At 43.4% G+C, this 19,656-nt stretch overlaps 1 protein-coding gene across 7 annotated transcripts in view; it reads left to right on the top strand.

The window, feature by feature from the left end:
• tango2 (transport and golgi organization 2 homolog (Drosophila)) overlaps window positions 1–19,656 on the top strand; it is a 151,135-nt gene that overhangs the window by 58,229 nt on the left and 73,250 nt on the right. For 3 of the 7 annotated variants that reach the window (XM_059654912.1, XM_059654913.1, XM_059654916.1), the window contains exon 2: window positions 16,555–16,671. The exons of 2 other annotated variants lie outside the window; for them this stretch is intronic. In XM_059654912.1, the coding sequence (XP_059510895.1) occupies window positions 16,622–16,671 (50 nt within the window). In that variant the 5' untranslated portion in view covers window positions 16,555–16,621. Of the gene's footprint in view, window positions 1–429; window positions 504–16,554; window positions 16,672–19,656 lie in introns of those variants that run through there. 2 more of the 7 variants (XM_059654914.1, XM_059654915.1) reach the window with 2 other exon arrangements.

Here is a 19,656-nt window from a genome sequence, read left to right as displayed (position 1 = left end):
TAAGGTAGTGCGGTGAAGGTCCCCTTTGGTTTGAATCATGTGCCACCTTGAAATCTGAATAGAACTTTGCATATAAGGTATTTACTCTGGTAAACAGAATATTCCCAAAACTTGCTTTGCAACTTAGAAAAGTAGATTTTTTTTTCAAATTTTAAACAGTTCATTTCCAGAATGTTCTTTTCTCTTAGCCGTGATATGCTGTTTTACTTCTTTATCAGACCTGCCATTGGTTGCGAGAAAAGTACTTTTTGCAGTTTTTGTTATTGGCAGACTGTTCTGTGCTGTACTGTTCTATGTGCCTTTCAAAGGTTTCCGCCCTGCCCCTAGGATCTGGAATTATCTCCCTTGACCACTCTGCCCAACTAAAACTCCTCCCTCTCTGTACTTATAAAATCAGCCTCAATTTTACAAGTTAACCACCCGCCTTCACACTGCCTTCTGTGTCTTGCTGTCTGCAGCTGCTCCTAAAAAGGACCTTGGAATATTTTATTACAGGTACTCAGGTTGGTGGTTGATTTTACAATTGTAGTGCTGTACTATATAGACCTTTTTAGACTTGAGGTAGTTGTTGTCAGCAATTTTTGCAACTCCTTGAGAACCACAAAAATATTATTATATTGGTTATATCTTATATCGGTTTATCTTGTGCGTATAGAATCCTATTCAGGAACAATTGATTGATTGTTTCTGCTGATTGTCATGCAACGTAGTTGACAGCTGTTTGGCTTGGGAACCATTGAAATTGATTTTCAGGCAAAAAAAATCAGACTCCAGCTTCTTTAATAAATAATGATTAATGTATATAAAGCTGGCCACCAGCGTAGAATATTAAAAGGTTTCTTGGAGCAAGGTTAAGCTGTTCAAGTGTTACCACAGGCTATTCAAGATCGATTGCCTCAAAGCTTTGATGTTTAGCAGGTTGTACCTCAATGTCTTGTTCATTGTTATAAATGGCAATCTTTGTATTTCAGCTACTTTTCTTTTATAACTGTAATAAACACATATACTTTGGAACAAGGGTCACTCATGGACGACATCTAAATTGCCCTTGGTATGATTTACTTGCTGCACAAGAGTTTCTTCTTATCATCTTGGCCTGCTTAGCCACCCAGTGATACATTGTATCACTGTTTAATAATTGATGGCGAAATCCATCTTGTTCCTGTATTAGATACACAAAAACTGTTGTATTTATTCAGTTGACTTAATTTTTGTCTTTTCCATCTCTGATGACAGCAGAGAGCTACAGCCAGCCTGTTGTGCCAGAAACAGATGGCGACTCATCCAGCATTGCAAAAGCTGTTTGAGTGCTACAAGAAGGAGCAAAAGCTGTATCTGTTCTGTACATCACTTCAAAGCACACACCAAACATATCTTCCTTTAAAATTTATTGCTTATGCCTGTATGATTGGCTTTGAGGTAATGTAATTGTACAGGACCTTGCTGTTTGAACAGCACATTAGCCATTCCTTCATGAAGCAAGATTTGTTCACTGTGTAACTTAAAACTATCTTACAACTCTGACACTTTGGTACCAACTCTAAACGTATTTGGCAAGCTGCAGCAAGCAAAGGAGAATGATTTTTTTTTTGGTATTTTTCCAACATTACGGTTGTTTCTCACTGTATCACGTCGCATTCAGCAAGAGGAAAAAATAATAACATAGTTGGTGAAATCTCTAGAGCACGATTCAAACTTGGATCACAATATTCTTGTATCAGACATAACAAGGTATGGAGCTGGATGAACACAGCATGCCAAGCAGCATCTTAGGAGCACAAAAGCTGACATTTCGGGCCTAGACCCTTCTTCAGAAAGATAGTAGGAACTGCAGATGCTGGAGAACCCGAGACAACAAGGTGCAGAGCCGGATGAACACAGCAGGCCAAGCAGCATCAGAGGAGCAGGAAAGCTGACATTTCAGGCCTAGACCCTTCTTCAGAAATGGGAGAGGGGAAGAGGGTTCTGAGATAAATAGGGAGAGAGGGGGAGGCGGATAGGTGTAGAGGAGACGTACAGGTCAGAGAGGCGGGGAGGGAGCCAGTAAAGGTGAGTGTAGGTGGGGCGGTAGGGAGGAGATAGGTCAGGTCAGTCCAGGGAGGATGGACAGGTCAAGGGGGCAGGATGAGGTTAGTAGGTAGGAAATTGGGTGGAGCTTGAGGTGGAAGGAGGGGATAGGTGGGAGGAAGGACAGGTTAGGGAGGCGGGGATAAGCTGGGCTGGTTTTGGGATACGCTCGGTGGAGTGGGGATTTTGAAGCTTGTGAAGTCCACATTGATACCATTGGGCTGCAGGGTTCCCAAGTGGAATATGAGTTGCTATTTCACTATATCAACCCCTTCCAGTGTTGCTTCAAACCTCTCTCTCTTGCCCCATCACATATTAAACACAGGACCAGTCAGATAACAAAGGAGAAGAGTATTATTCTCGGTTAAAGTCAACATTCCGACTTGCAAAGCTGGAACACAAAAAAGCTTTAAATGGTTCACTTACACAGATCCTAACAATTTTCATTATTTTCCAAGGAGAAAACAGTGGGTCAAATCATCCTATATCCGAAAATTTTTTTTATTCAAATGTGAAGCATCCATTGACTTGCAACCAAAAGAAGAATTGAGTCCTATTGTGTATGCTAAAGAAGAGCAGCCTCAAAAGATTGTGGAAGGAGGAAATATTGCGCCACTGAGATCATTTTTCCTTCCAACAAATTTCTGCAGGGCATTTGATAATGTTGTGGGAACATTTTGTCATGCTTATTGCTTAGCTAGAGAAAATTGATAGCAGTTGTCTGAATATATTTTAAAATGCCATTCAGCATCTTGTGCTGGAATACTGTAGAAGTAAATATAAAAATGTGTAATTATCAACAATTTGTAGTCATTGAGAAGATAAATGACTCAAGATATGGCTGTACTCTACTATGAGGTCTGTTGTCACTCACAGAAGAGGCTATGAGTAAAATAATCAGCCTGGAACAGCTGGTAAGGATGTAATTGGAAAAGTTGTTTAGTAACTAAAACTGGTATTGCATTCATTATGTAATGACTGACTGGATAATTGCATGCTGACCATAAATTTGAGTACAGCAATCTAAAATGCGGTTTTAGTTGTGAAGATGAATTGTAAATCAGAAAGCCTCAAGGATTTTTGTAGGGTAACTGGTAATACCTGTTGGAAATTTTAGAAGGATATGAATTAATACTGGAAAGAAATATAGGTGTATGTATCTATTGAGCTGTTGCCTCTGAAAATGTTGTGTTTAAAGTCCTTTTATAAATGATGTTATGTTTTCTGTTTTGAAACCCTGTTATGAAAAACTGACTGCTGGAAAAACTCAGTAGGACCGGTAGTGCCTGTGGACAGAGAAACAAAGTTAACTTTGTGTCTGCTATGACTTATTTGTTTCCCTCAATAATCATTAATTTCACAGTACGTATCTATACATACTTATAGCTCTGCTAGACTGAGCATGGATAGTGGGATGATGATGTTTTATGGGTCATTCCCCATTTAGTACATATGCCTTCAAACGGTTAGCTCATGAGCCATGGTTCAATTTTGGACACCATCTTGTCCAGCAAATGAGTAAACTGAAAATAACGCTCCTTGTGTTAGCAACAATCATGCTCATTATGTTTTTCTGAAGAAGGGTCAAGGCCCGAAATGCCAGCTTTCCTGCTCCTCTGCTGCTTGGCCTGCTGTGTTCATCCAGCTCTACACCTTGTTATGGTCATTATGTTACTGAGTTTCAAACAATGGGAAATTTGGAGATTTAACCTCCACTGTGCATTGATCTCTTGCTACCGTTATCTATGGAATGGATGGAGCTGCCATATGTACGAAGGCTCCCTTCCTTAGTTGATCTCATTTGGCATTCCCATATGAGCCCTTGAGGTGTGTGTGGAGTCAGATGAGATAGGGGAAGCACTAAATGAATACTTTTCAACAGTATTCACTCTGGAAAACGACAATGTTGTCGAGGAGAATACTGAGATACAGGCTACTAGACTAGGTGGGATTGAGGTTCACACGGAAGAGGTATTAGAAATCCTTCAGAAGGTGAAGATAGATAAGTCCCCTGGGCCAGCTGGGATTTATCCTCGGATCCTCTGGGAAGCCAGGGAGGAGATTGCCGAGCCTTTGGCATTGATCTTTAACTCGTCATAGTCTACAGGAATAGTGGCAGATGACTGGAGGATATCGCATGTGGCTCCCCTGTTCAAGAAGGGGAATAGAGACAACCCTGGTAATTATAGACCAGTGAGCCTTAGCTCAGTTGGTAAAGTGTTGGAAAAGGTGATAAGGGATAGGATTTATAATCATCTAGAAAAGAATAAATTGATTAGGGATAGTCAGCATGGTTTTGTGAAGGGAAGGTCGTGCCTCACAAACCTTTTGAGTTCTTTGAGAAGGTGACGAAACAGGTAGATGAGACTAAACCGGTTGATGTGGTGTATATGGATTTCAGCAAGGTGTTCGATAAAGTTCCCCACAATAGGCTATTGTACAAAATGCGGAGGAATGGAATTGTGGGAGATATAGCAGTTTGGATCGGAAATTGACTTGCTGAAAGAAGACAAAGGGTGGTAGTTGATGGGAAATTTTCATCCTGGAGACCAGTTACTAGTGGTGTACCCCAAGGGTCGGTGTTGGGTCCACTGCTGTTTGTCATTTTTATAAATGACCTGGATGAGGGCGTAGAAGGATGGGTTAGTAAATTTGCAGACGACACTAAGGTCGGTGGAGTTGTGGATAGTGATGAAGGATGCTGTAGGTTGCAGAGAGACATAGATAAGCTGCAGAGCTGGGCTGAGAGGTGGCAAATGGAGTTTAATGCAGATAAGTGTGAGGTGATGCACTTTGGTAGGAGTAACCAGAAGGCAAAGTACAGGGCTAATGGTAAGATTCTTGGTAGTGTAGATGAGCAGAGAGATCTCGGTGTCCATGTACACGAATCCTTGAAAGTTGCCACCCAGGTTGACACAGCTGTTAAGAAAGCATACAGTGTTTTAGCTTTTATTAATAGAGGGATCGTGTTCCGGAACCAAGAGGTTATGGTGAAGCTGTACAAAACTCTGGTGCGGCCGCACTTGGAGTATTGTGTACAGTTCAGGACACCGCATTATAAGAAGGATGTGGAAGCTTTGGAAAGGGTGCAGAGGAGATTTACTAAGATGTTGCCTGGTATGGAGGGAAGGTCTTACAAGGAAAGGCTGAAGGACTTGAAGCTGTTTTCATTAGAGAGAATAAGGTTGAGAGGTGACTTAATTGAAACCTATAAAATAATCAGAGGGTTAGATAGGCTGGGTAGGGAGAGCCTTTTTCCTAGGATGGTGACGGCGAGCACGAGGGGGCACAGCTTTAAATTAAGGGGTGAAAGATATAGGACAGATGTCAGAGGTAGTCTCTTTACTCAGAGAGTAGTAAGGGAATGGAACGCTTTACCTGCAACGGTAGTAGATTCGCCAACATTAGGTACATTTAAGTCGTCATTGGACACGCATATGGATGTACGTGGAATAGTGTAGGTTAGATGGGCTTGAGCTTGGTATGACAGGTCGGCACAACATTGAGGGCCGAAGGGCCTGTACTGTGCTGTCATGCTCTATGTTCTATATCTCTGGCCAGTACACAGACTAGAGTTAGCAGTCTTGTGCACTCAATCTTTCTGTTCCTGGTGTAACATGGACAAGATATCTTGATACAATACTTGTATGAAGGCTTGTTTACCCTTAAAAACACTTCACATCATGGTCTGCCAAATTCATCCCTATGGTCAAAACCAATAATTCTTTTCAAGTATTTCTTTAATACAGTCAGGCCATTCCTGGAAAATGAACTTCTGCAAATCTGTAGTTGCTCATTCTGAGCAGTTTCTAATTGTGATTGTCCACTCTTTCTCTGGCCAAAGTTTAACGGATCAACCTTGATAATGTCTTCAACTTCATAGTCTAGAGCATCAACTTGTCGATCAAGAGGAGTATCTTGATCCTTGTATGGTTGGGTAATCTGCTCAGCATGTCAGATCTAATCATCCTGTTATCCGGCCTGTATCTTACTTCAAAGCCATAAATGTTTTTGATCAGGAACAAACAGAAGTTACTGGAAAAGCTCAACAGGTCTGGCAGCATCTGTAGAGAAAAAAATCAGATTTATGTTTTAGGTCTGGTGACCTTGCCTCAGAACTCTTTTATTTTTATTTCATGTTTCTGATTGACCTATTCTGACATATTATGACATTCCTCAACAACAGGCAAGACTTGAACCCAGGCTTCCTGGACCATTTCAGAGTCATTTGCCTGCATATTGTTAACTGGTTTGATTGTACCACACATGGCCTGATATCACAGTGGATTTGGGTTGAATAACATTAACTGTGCATTACAACATCTGTGTGTACTGGTACACTGGCCATTGCTGAACGATTGGCATTTACTGGATAGAAGCTTTTGGGAAACCAAGATAAGCTTGTATATTCACATTGCAATTTGATCATGCCAATTCCTGAAATTGGTGATTTATTATATGCTGTAAAATGTTTCTCATAGCCTGCACCATGGAGTACCATTTGCCAAGATACATGACTTTCTAGATGTCTCTTGCCAATACGTTGGCATGGCAACCATACTGTTTTAGCTTTAGTGTCTTATCCTGCCTTTTAGAACAGTTTGAAATGAATGGTTGCAAAAGTTTCTGATTGCCTTATACTATTAATGTAGTAAATGAGGCTAACAATGAGGGCTTGGTCATTTTCTGAAATTTACCTTGACATGATTAATTCTGAACCACATTGAATTTGTGTTTGTACGCCATTAAAGCTCTGTCATTGCTGCTAGTGCTATGGTATACTATCTTGTCGAGCACAGTTGTTTTGATCTGAAATAATGGGAACTGCAGATGCTGGAGATTCCAAGATAATAAAATGTGAGGCTGGATGAACACAGCAGGCCGGTGCTCCTGAGATGCTGCTTGGCCTGCTGTGTTCATCCAGCCTCACATTTTATTGTTTTGATCTGAAGTCTGGTTTGGCCTTTTGGAACCAGGATCTGAGATTATGCCCTCTGGTCCGAGACTCCCACAGGAGGAACACCTTTCCACATTTACCATGGCAAGTCCCCCCGCCAGAATCTGCGTTTCAACAAGATGCCTCTTATTCTTCTAAATTCCAGTGATTACAGGGGCAACCGACTTAGCCTCTCCTCATAAGAAGAAAGTGAGTGGCAGCATTCTTGTTCATCTAGAGTAAACATGATTCTTGAAATAGAATCTATTACTCCTTACTACCCATGCATTACACATCCAGTTGTAGTGAAGATTGCTGAGGTGAGTTGGCTTGTATTCTGAATCAGCTCTCGCTGTGATTTGCCAGTTCAGCCCTGACTTGACATTGGATCGGAGATTTTCTGTGCTGTACGACTAGATGACTAAGTACAAACCTTCATACCATTAGGGAATCATGCTGATTTTTTAAACAAAGTATGAAAAATAAACTAGATATGAAAAATACTAGAGCAGTTGTCTATAATTGATGTTTTTGTTTCTCCTGAAAAGCCAAACTGAACACAGTATGGTGGATCAAACATATCTGGGTGATGCACCTGGAGCTGAAGAGGAACAGATGGGACAATATCCACAGCATCAACTGACTTGGGACAGGAAAAGCTGAGGTGACAGCTATGTTCTGCCACAGTGTATTGAAAACCTGCATTTCCAGAGTCTGGGACATGACATACTCATTTCTAAATTAACTAATCAATTTCAGTCAAGGTTTGTTTTGAAGTGTTTGAATTTTATTGCAAAGATTGGCAATTGTACACCTCACCACCACACCACCCCCACATTCTCACCCCAAAACCGTTTATTATTCAATTTGTGAAAACTTGCAATTGTTCACAATTGAGTTGCTGGAACCGAACTGCTAATGGATTCTTATGAACTTTAACATCAAAAATTCCTGCAGCATGAAATTACTGCAGTTCTCCAGATGAATTGTTCAGCCTGCCTCTGCTTAGTCTCTTCAACCAAATGTGTACAAATATCGATGACCAAAGTGCAGGCAGAGATGAAACAGCAGTTGATTATTCTGTATGACAGGATGTGCCACTGGAGAGGGAATATTGCACCTGGCATTTAATTATTTGTTTTTCCATATCATATTCCCTTCTCTTGGGTTATTCTCATGAATGTGTCCTGATGAATTCCAGTATCACACCCTAAAATTTACAATGATAGGTGACGAAGAGAGAAATGTGAACATCATCTCCTTAATAACGTGCATTTATTGTTCAATTAGTTACGCATTACATAGGATTATTGCAAGTGTGCTGAAAATATGCATAATACTCAGAATGTAAATTTGGAGTCTTTCTGCCATCCCATTTTCTACTTCTGTTTCTGTTTCTGAGCACACTGTGCTCGATGACTCAAACACTGGAAGCTTTCAGATGTTGCATGGACACGTTTATCTTCTAAAATGGATAAAATATGTGAGAAACTGGGAGAGTGTAATGTTTTTCATGTTGTGAAAAGAGGCATGCTAAGCTGTCAGATGTCTGCCACTCTGATCGAGAGTGTAATTAATTAATGCTGAGAAAGTAAAGAAATAGCTTAGGCACGCCCCTGAAGCTTACCTGTTCAGCCTGTGTCCCACAAGGAGAAAGGAAATGAATATTTCAAACAGTTACTAAGTAGAAAGAAAATTCAACACGGAAGTTCAAGTTCTTTCATTTTTCTATATATCAGTATACATGTAAGACACGGAAAATACATTTTTGCAGTATTACTTTACCTGTGCATGATTGTTTGATTTTATTGGTCAGAGCAAAACACTTGAGCTGAAATTGTATGAAAATTAAAAAAACTGGAGCTCCCTACCAGTGATAATGGGAACTGCAGATGCTGGAGAATCCAAGATAATAAAATGTGAGGCTGGATGAACACAGCAGGCCCAGCAGCATCTCGGGAGCACAAAAGCTGACGTTTCGGGCCTAGACCCTTCATCAGAGAGGGGGATGGGGTGAGGGTTCTGGAATCAATAGGGAGAGAGGGGGAGGCGGACTGAAGATGGAGAGAAAAGAAGATAGGTGGGGAGGTAGGGAGGGGATAGGTCAGTCCAGGGAAGACGGACAGGTCAAGGAGGTGGGATGAGGTTAGTAGGTAGGAGATGGAGGTGCGGTTTGGGGTGGGAGGAAGGGATGGGTGAGAGGAAGAACAGGCTAGGGAGGCAGAGACTGATTGGGCTGGTTTTGGGATGCAGTGGGTGGAGGGGATGAACTGGGCTGGTTTTGGGATGCGGTGGGGGAAGGGGAGATTTTGAAGCTGGTGAAGTCCACGTTGACACCATTGGGCTGCAGGGTTCCTACCCTGCTCTTTGGCAGAAAACTGGTCAGAGTTTAAATGATATGCCCACTCCAACTTAAAATCAGAAGTTAATGAATATTGTGTGAATGATATCTCCAAACCTGTGCCCCGCATATTGTCCCAAGTACATCACTCCTCATCTGTCATTTCAGCCTCCAGCAGCTTTGTTTTAATGCACAGAAGCGTGCTTTGATTTGTCATCATGTAAAATGTGAAAATTACACAGTTCAGTGAGCCCTGTTTATCCCTTTTTCCTTGTATTCAAGCTTTGGGACTTTGTATAGCAAACAAAAGATTTTGCCACTTACCAAGCAGCCAGTAGGAGCTTTAAAACAATACTGACTTAGATCACAACCATTGAAATGACCTTGAATGCTTACCTGACAAGTATCCATCAGTGAACATGATTCCACAAATCTTCTGGCAAGTCAGGAATTGGCAAGCATATGCTGGACACTGCTGCCAAAAAGTTTAGGCCACATTCCTGAAGTGAAAATTCCAGCATATGAAGCTCTCTGTACACAAATTGAAAATAATTTGAACAGTAAATAAAGGCATATTCTGTGGGTGCACAGAAGACAAAAGATGTCTTTCCAGCTGTTCTCCTCCATGTTTATGGTGAAGCCCATCTATCATATTGCTGAGGGAAGCAGTGCTAGCTTCAGAAATAAACATTGCTGGAAGCACCCAGCAGGACATCTATGCAGAGAAATAAAGTTAACATATGAGATTGCAATAAGCTTTTTGGAATACTTAATGAATATAAATCAACATAAAATATTTGAGACTTGGGAAGCTCTCAGAACTCTCAAATTTCTTTTGTTTGTGTCTTAAAATTGAACATTCAACTAATTTTAACCATTGTTGAGATGCAGCATGTTTAAAACGTTTTTCAACAATTGATGAAACTTAATAGTCTGTCATAAAATACAATAAAATATATAGGAAACATGAAGCTACAGTGTAGTTCACTCTTGGAATTAATCTCTAAGTAAAGATTAAACATGGCAATGGACGGACCAGAACAGTAGCTTCATTTCCTACAGTTCCTGAAAATTTGTTTGAATCTCCAGAATAAATCATGTCTTGCAAATCAGTATTTGGGGGTGATGAATTACGTGGATTCATTGAGGCCTCATGCTCAAAATTCTGCTTTCTTTTATATTACACGCTTGAATGCAAATATGAAAGGTGTGTTGTTTACAAATCCTGAGATATCCTCTTTTCATTGTATAAACTTTTTTATTATTAGTCTACTAGCAGCCAGCTCTTGGATGTTTTTAATACTCCACTGCAGAGTACAGACTTGCAATGTCTTTTGCATTTTATTAACATATTCACAGGTCTCTAAAAATCAGGCCATGATTTCAGTAAATGTGATAATTAAACAACAATAACAATGAATATGGAAAAATCATAGCAAATATAGAAATGCTTTTTTTTGCAGTCATGTAAATTTGGAATCCAAAATAGATATTTCTTAGACTGTGCAGTGTTTTGTGCTCAAAGTGGTGCAGTTGATGTTACACATTAAACGCATGCTTGTTTTTGAATAACAACAGAGATGATGCCTTCCTAAGAGTTTGTTGAGGAAAATACAAAAGAATTATGGATGTTTAACTACTAATCCAGTTTCACCTAGTTTAAATTACTGGCTGTTCTGTGTAGTAAATATCTCAACTGTGATATTGCCTCTGATTTAATTTATTTGTCAATAATTCTGAATGGCAGTTTAACCAAATTCCCATTGTTCAGACTGGATATATGATGTTTCTCTAATAGGTAATTTATCACAATTGACACAGATTGTTGAACCAGGTCTACACTAATTTAGAAAAGCAGTGCATAAAAGACAGAACATTCTGGCCATAAGTAATAGTCTGTCTGAGTGTTTGACATTTCTTTGCTGAAGAGAGCATGAACTGGTCCAGTCACAAAGGTTGCTCAATAATTATATAAGTAGGAAAGGAACTGGAAAACATTGTGCTGATAGAGGTTAGGTGAAGAATGGAAGGAGATGTGGAAACAAAAATATTCCAAGGATTTCGCAGGTTTCTATGATTCTCTCAGTGTCGGTTTCTGAGTTTTACATTCAATGTAATTAAAGCTAACATAATGGCAGCTGGGGTTGATTTGTTTCTCTATTACAATATAAAGTTAATCATGAATAAACTGTTAGTATAATTATTAATATATATATTATAACACATATAAAGTTTTAACATTTGCCCCGCAACTTTCCCCCCGCAGTGATTGAAAACGCCCTTGACCGCGTCTCCCGCATTTCCCGCGACACATCCCTCACACCCCGCCCCCGCCACAACCGCCCCAAGAGGATCCCCCTCGTTCTCACACACCACCCTACCAACCTCCGGATACAACGCATTATCCTCCGACACTTCCGCCATTTACAATCCGACCCCACCACCCGAGACATTTTTCCATCCCCACCCCTGTCTGCTTTCCGGAGAGACCACTCTCTCCGTGACTCCCTTGTTCGCTCCACACTGCCCTCCAACCCCACCACACCCGGCACCTTCCCCTGCAACCGCAGGAAATGCTACACTTGTCCCCACACCTCCTCCCTCACCCCCATCCCAGGCCCCAAGATGACATTCCACATTAAGCAGAGGTTCACCTGCACATCTGCCAATGTGGTATACTGCATCCACTGTACCCGGTGCGGCTTTCTCTACATTGGGGAAACCAAGCGGAGGCTTGGGGACCGCTTTGCAGAACACCTCCGCTCAGTTCGCAACAAACAACTGCACCTCCCAGTCGCAAACCATTTCCACTCCCCCTCCCATTCTCTTGATGACATGTCCATCATGGGCCTCCTGCACTGCCACAATGATGCCACCCGAAGGTTGCAGGAACAGCAACTCATATTCCGCCTGGGAACCCTGCAGCCATATGGTATCAATGTGGACTTCACCAGTTTCAAAATCTCCCCTTCCCCCACTGCATCCCTCAACCAGCCCAGTTCATCCCCTCCCCCCACTGCACCACACAACCAGCCCAGCTCTTCCCCCCCACCCACTGCATCCCAAAACCAGTCCAACCTGTCTCTGCCTCCCTAACCGGTTCTTCCTCTCACCCATCCCTTCCTCCCACCCCAAGCCGCACCCCCAGCTACCTTCTAACCTCATCCCACCTCCTTGACCTGTCCGTCTTCCCTGGACTGACCTATCCCCTCCCTACCTCCCCACCTACACCCTCTCCACCTATCTTCTTTACTCTCCATCTTCGGTCCGCCTCCCCCTCCCTCCCTATTTATTCCAGTTCCCTCCCCCCATCCCCCTCTCTGATGAAGGGTCTAGGCCCGAAACGTCAGCTTTTGTGCTCCTGAGATGCTGCTTGGCCTGCTGTGTTCATCCAGCCTCACATTTTATTATCTATGAACAAGGCAAGTGCCTGTTATGTATGGGCGTTGACTGCTGCAGACCATGTTACAGCTTCAAGCTATTCATTGAGCATGTTCTATAATAATAGAATTCCACAACAAGTCTTGAGTTCAAAATTCAAATCCAACTGTTTCTTCGACTGTTGGACAGTGTTCTGCCTTGTTGAAAAGAATCAAAGATATTTTCAATTCTTGCTCAGAAAAAAACATTCAGAATATCCAGTGGTTCAAATTTTCTAACTTTAGTTACGGCACTAAAAATAGACAAAAATGTAAAATTGAAAAGTGGCTGATCAAAAACTCACTGCGCAACACAGCTTCAGTCACATTGTGAAGTAGTTAGCAGTTTGTGTTTTCGTTCCTACAAGAATATATTTTCCATTCTGTAGTCAGAACAGAGGAAAGCCCTATCAGCCCCTATAGTTTCAGCCAGTCCTCATCAAACAGACAGATTTGGATATCCTGATGAGCACTGGATCATAAGCAGCTACTCATTGGACTCACTCATCTGTACCACTTCCTCACGTCTTGACAACAGCCGTTTCCATGTCAGTGAGCAATCTAGACATCAGGATCTTCTTATCAATACTGACAGTGGATTTGCTGGCCATGTCTGTTGTCAATAGCAACAGACAACTGGAGCGGCTCCAACAGCAGCGGCTTCAGTGGGTGGGCATGCAGTCAAATGCAGCTGCCTACTCTGCTGGTGGGGTGAACTTTGTGCCAAAAACAATTGCTTTCAGTTTATCCTGTAATGAGCAGATAAAACGCTCGCAGAACATCCAACAGAAGTGGATGCCAGCATCAGGAACACCAATCATTTCAGAACTGATCATATCACCTTGTGCAATTTTGTGTAATAAATCATACCAGCGTCAAATGATTAGATCATAGGCATTGTTGAGTTTCGTTGCTTTCAGATGCAGGCATTTCATTTGAGCTTGACGGCTTCCAATTCTCCAGGCAGCTTTTCTGCTTTGAAACGCCAAAGTTATTCAACCATTCCTCAAACAGTACACCAATTATTCAGCCTTTGTTACTTCCATAAAACATTAGGGGTCTTTGGAGTTGCCCATCATCAGCTACTTTTCTTACCTCCATGGTCATCATGCAAATTCTTTTTGCCCATAGTGTTTCCTTGATTGAACTAAACCAACATTTCACTTGAGTAAAAGAAGGCCAGCTTCATCTGGTCATTACACTTGAAACAAATTAGTTTTCAATTGCATCCAGTATTTTTTTTGTGGAAATACCCCCTGCTTCTTGGCATGTGGACTGCTTTTGATAGTGTGTCGATTTAGTTTTAGAGAGGTTGATGCACCATATATGTGAACATCAAAATTAAGTGCAAGTGTAGGGTTCTGGATCCCTCGAGTCTCCTCCTCCATTCAGTAACATAATATCTGCTTTGATTTGTGGAATCACCTCCACATTCCCACCTATTACAAATAACCTTTGATTCCCTTGTTCGTCACAAATCTATCTATCTCTGCCTTCAAAATATTAAGTTACCCTGCCTCCACGGCTGTCTGGCTTATAACACTCTGATGGAAATTTATCTTCATCACTTTCTTAAATGGCCATTGGCTAGTTCCAGATGCTTCTGAAAATTGCTTCTTGCTTTGAGAGATTTGTGCACCCAACAGAGATCAAAATACATCGGCACAGCTGGCAAATTGATTCTCCAAAATGTCGCAAAACACCCATGAAAGATTTATAATGGAGAGAGTGAGAAATGAGCAAATGTCATCCCACTGCATGGGGAGAGAATATGTGAGGTGCTGCTCCTTGATTTGCAAAAATTATCTGTCCACTGCTCACTGGTCTAGCTCGTCCAATTACAGATCCCCTCTTTTCTGTTCTTGTTGCTCCTTCAGAGACAAAATCTATTCTTGATAGAGCAGTATGGATGAGAAGGGGAATCCTGCAATTTGGAGGAGTTGAAGCAGTTATTCTGGTTGGTCCTATAGCTACCATCACTCTGAGCTCAAACTAAAATGAAGTCCAGCAGGATAGTGGATGCAGTGCTCAGGTTGCATAGTACCCTGGCTCATGCTCAGGGATGGATGAGGTAGGATACCACAGCAGGAGAGAAGAGCAGCAGGAGGCAAAGCAGATACAGGCTGAGGTGATCAGAGAAGCAGGTAGACCTCCACTCTCTCATTTCTTAAAAGTCATCCTCCCCTTAGTCTGCAGTGACACTCCCAGGAAGATTTGATGCTCTGTGTAACAAAGAGCAGAACTGCTGCCTTCAGAAATAGCGGTGTTTGGCAGGTTTCCTATTTCAATTAGAGGGCAGTGGTAAGCAGTTCAAGTGAGGGGTCATCTCAATTAAGTTATGGTTGCCCTAGTGATTGGCTGAAGTGCAATTTATTTTTTCCTGAACATTTTTTTGCATTTTGTTTGTTTTGTGCTTTTGCATTTTATTTAATTGATTTTTGAAGTTATCTGAATCCCTTTTCTGCCTCTGGGAGTTGATTTTAATAAATCATTAGCAATAATGCTCTGTAGAATCCAGTAACAATTTAAAGGGAAAAGGTGTTAACAGATCATGCAGAAGACATAACCAAAAGTAGGGACCACCTTAATACGCTGTCTCTGAAAGAATTTTATTTGTGCTTTGTAAGATATAAGATTGAACTCTAAAAGGTGGGCCACATGGCCTCCTTCTCTGCTACAACATTCTGTGATTTCAGACAGCCAGCATATCTCTGTCTATTTTTTTGATGTGGGGGGTGCCAGTGTTGGACTGGGGTGGACAAAGTCATAAATCACACAACACCAGGTTATGTTCCAACAGGTTTACTTGAAAACATAAGCTTTTGGAACATAGCCCCTTCATTTGGTGGAGTGAGAAAAAAGCATGCAGAACACAGAATTTATAAGTTAGAGATCAAAGGGTAACAGAACTGATGAGGATGCATTAAACAAATCTAAGATGTTGTTAAATCTTTAATCAGTTAGAAGGTTTTAATTGATTAATATCGATACATAAATCCCTAAATTCCTTTCAAGTTACTGGCATGAGAGAACTAAAGGTTTTATCAATGTTCAAGAGGTGACATTTTATAATCATAGAATTCCTACAGTGTGGAAAAAGGCCCTTTGGCCCAACAAGTCCACACTGGCCCTTGGAGCATCCCGCCCAGACCCATGCCCCGACAACCCACACACCCCTGAACACTACGGGCAATTTAGCATGGCCAATCCTCCCTGGCCTGCATATCTTTGTACTGTGGGAGGAAACCAAAGCACCCGGAGGAAACCCACACACACACGGGGAGAATGTACAAACTCCGCACAGACAGTTGCCCAAGGCTGGGAATTGAACCCAGGTCCTTGGCGCTGTGAGGCAACAGTGCTGACCACTGAGCCACCGGTACGTCAGACAATGTGTCAGACAATGCATGTTTGGTGTGAGGCCTTGTTCAGAATCTGTTTGTGTTTTGGTTTGGAGTCAAATTGGTTTTATTTCTAGAAGTAGGAAGTTATAAAACACCAGATTGACTGACTGTGTCTATAAATTGTGTGCTTATTGAATAAAATAGAGTATATCTGAAAATACAAATTCACTCCATAGATTTGTGTGTGCGTGTGCATGTGCGTGTGTATTTTGATACAAATTGCACCATAATAAAATCAAAAAATAAGTACAAATTTAAATTGTTGCCTTAATAATGCACATAGGCTTGGTTGGCAGCAGAAATCTGGAAGTTAATGCTATAATTGATAGTTATATCTGTCTAGATCATGAGGATTGAATGCCACTAATTTGTATCTTTTGTCTGTAGGCCTCATACCAATGACCCCAGCTTTCTCTCTCTGCATCTGAAGAAGTGAAGTTAACCTGAGGTCTCCATGTGTGTCATCTTCTTCCAGTTTAAACCCCATGCATTTTCTGCTTACAGGTATTCTAACTGCAAAATCTCTGCTATAAACACATGAGCCTTGCAGTTGCAGAGTCCAAACAGCAGGCTTTTCATTCACATGTGTCTCAAATTCTGTTAATTTAGTGTTTTAAGGTCCAGAAATTCAGTCAGGTCTGTTTTTTTTTAATTTGATGGATTATTTTGTTCAGAATTAGTGATTTCATTTTTTTAATTGCTTTTTCATTAGATTAGAGTAGATTCCCTACCGTGGAAACAGGCCCTTCGGCCCAACAAGTCCACAGCGCCCCTTGAAGCATCCCACCCAGACCCATCCCGCTGTAACCCACACACCCCTGAACACTACGGGCAGTTTAACATGGCCAATCCACCGAGCCTGCACATTTTTGGATTGTGGGAGGAAACCGGAGCACCCGGAGGAAACCCACGCAGACACGGGGAGAATGTGCAAACTCCACACAGACAGTTACCCGAGGCTGGAATTGAACCCGGGTCCCTGGCGCTGTGAGACTGCAGAGCTAACCACTGAGCCACCGTACCAGGAAGAGAGAAAGCTGTTCTGTTGGACAGGCTTCATCTGAACAATGCTGGGATCTATACTCTGGCAAATCAGTAAACTCAGATGTGTGTGTCTGTGTGTCTTCAATTGAAGGCAACTTTTAAAAGACCAGAAAGAAATGAAAGAGCATATGTGCAGGTAGTGAAGAGGAAAACAATAGTCAAATTGTGACAGGCAGGGATAAAAATTACGCACTGAAGAGTGCAGTGAAAATTAAAACCAGAGAGATGGAGTCAGAATGGTAAATAAAGTTCCAGACTGAATGTATGCAGCATTGTTACAAGATAGGTAAGGCAATGGCAGAAGTAGGAGTAAACCAGTATGGCTTTATTGCTATACCAGTCACGGTCGGACATAGAGCAGTTTTTCCGCCGTCTTCGCCTCCATGCCTACTTCTTCAACCGGGAACCCAACCCTCCTTCCACTGACCCCTTCACCCGCTTCCAACACAAGTCCTCCTCCTGGACACCACCCCCAGGCCTCCTACCCTCCCTCGACCTCTTCATCTCCAACTGCCGTCGAGACATCAACCGCCTCAACCTCTCCACCCCTCTCGCCCACTCCAACCTCTCCCCCGCAGAACGGGCAGCCCTCCGCTCCCTCCGCTCCAACACCAACCTCACCATCAAACCCGCAGACAAGGGTGGCGCAGTGGTAGTATGGCGCACTGACCTCTACATCGCCGAGGCCAGACGCCAGCTCTCCGACACCACCTCCTACCGCCTCCTCGATCATGACCCCACACCCGAGCACCCATCCATCATCTCCAACACCATTCACGACCTCATCACCTCAGGGGACCTCCCACCCACAGCCTCCAACCTCATTGTTCCCCAACCCCGCACGGCCCGTTTCTATCTCCTTCCCAAAATCCACAAACCTGCCTGCCCTGGTCGACCCATCGTCTCAGCCTGCTCCTGCCCCACCGAACTCATCTCCACCTATCTGGACTCCATTTTCTCCCCTTTGGTCCAGGAACTCCCCACCTACGTCCGTGACACCACCCACGCCCTCCACCTCCTTCAGGACTTCCAATTCCCTGGCCCCCAACACCTCATATTCACCATGGACGTCCAGTCCCTGTACACCTGCATTCCGCATGGAGATGGCCTCAAGGCCCTCCGCTTCTTCCTGTCCCGCAGGCCGGACCAGTCCCCCTCCACCGACACTCTCATCCGCCTAGCTGAACTCGTCCTCACACTCAACAACTTCTCTTTTGACTCCTCCCACTTCCTACAGACTAAGGGGGTGGCCATGGGCACCCGCATGGGCCCCAGCTATGCCTGCCTCTTTGTAGGTTACGTGGAACAGTCCCTCTTCTGCACCTACACAGGCCCCAAACCCCACCTCTTCCTCCGGTACATTGATGACTGTATCGACGCCGCCTCTTGCTCCCCAGAGGAGCTTGAACAGTTCATCCACTTCACCAACACCTTCCACCCCAACCTTCAGTTCACCTGGGCCATCTCCAGCACATCCCTCACCCTCCTGGACCTCTCAGTCTCCATCTCAGGCAACCAGCTTGTAACTGATGTCCATTTCAAGCCCACCGACTCCCACAGCTACCTAGAATACACCTCCTCCCAACCACCCTCCTGCAAAAATTCCATCCCCTATTCCCAATTCCTCCGCCGCATCTGCTCCCACGACAAGACATTCCACTCCCGCACATCCCAGATGTCCAAGTTCTTTAAGGACCGCAACTTTCCCCCCACAGTGATCGAGAACGCCCTTGACCGCGTCTCCCGCATTTCCCGCGACACATCCCTCACACCCCGCCCCCGCCACAACCGCCCCAAGAAGATCCCCCTCGTTCTCACACACCACCCTACCAACCTCCGGATACAACGCATTATCCTCCGACACTTCGGCCATTTACAATCCGACCCCACCACCCAAGACATTTTTCCATCCCCTCCCCTGTCTGCTTTCCGGAGAGACCACTCTCTCCGTGACTCCCTTGTTCGCTCCACACTGCCCTCCAACCCCACCACACCCGGCACCTTCCCCTGCAACCGCAGGAAATGCTACACTTGTCCCCACACCTCCTCCCTCACCCCCATCCCAGGCCCCAAGATGACATTCCACATCAAGCAGAGGTTCACCTGCACATCTGCCAATGTGGTATACTGCATCCACTGTACCCGGTGCGGCTTCCTCTACATTGGGGAAACCAAGCGGAGGCTTGCGGACCGCTTTGCAGAACACCTCCGCTCAGTTCGCAAAAAACAACTGCACCTCCCAGTCGCAAACCATTTCCACTCCCCCTCCCATTCTCTTGATGACATGTCCATCATGGGCCTCCTGCAGTGCCACATTGATGCCACCCGAAGGTTGCAGGAACAGCAACACATATTCCGCCTGGGAACCCTGCAGCCATATGGTATCAATGTGGACTTCACCAGTTTCAAAATCTCCCCTTCCCCTACTGCATCCCTAAACCAGCC

The sequence above is a fragment of the Stegostoma tigrinum genome, chromosome 26 (genome assembly GCF_030684315.1).
Source record: "Stegostoma tigrinum isolate sSteTig4 chromosome 26, sSteTig4.hap1, whole genome shotgun sequence".
In the NCBI taxonomy this organism is placed as follows: domain Eukaryota; kingdom Metazoa; phylum Chordata; class Chondrichthyes; order Orectolobiformes; family Stegostomatidae; genus Stegostoma; species Stegostoma tigrinum.
The sequence above is the reverse complement of the archived record's forward strand: the minus strand, read 5'-3'. Positions and strand labels throughout refer to the sequence as shown.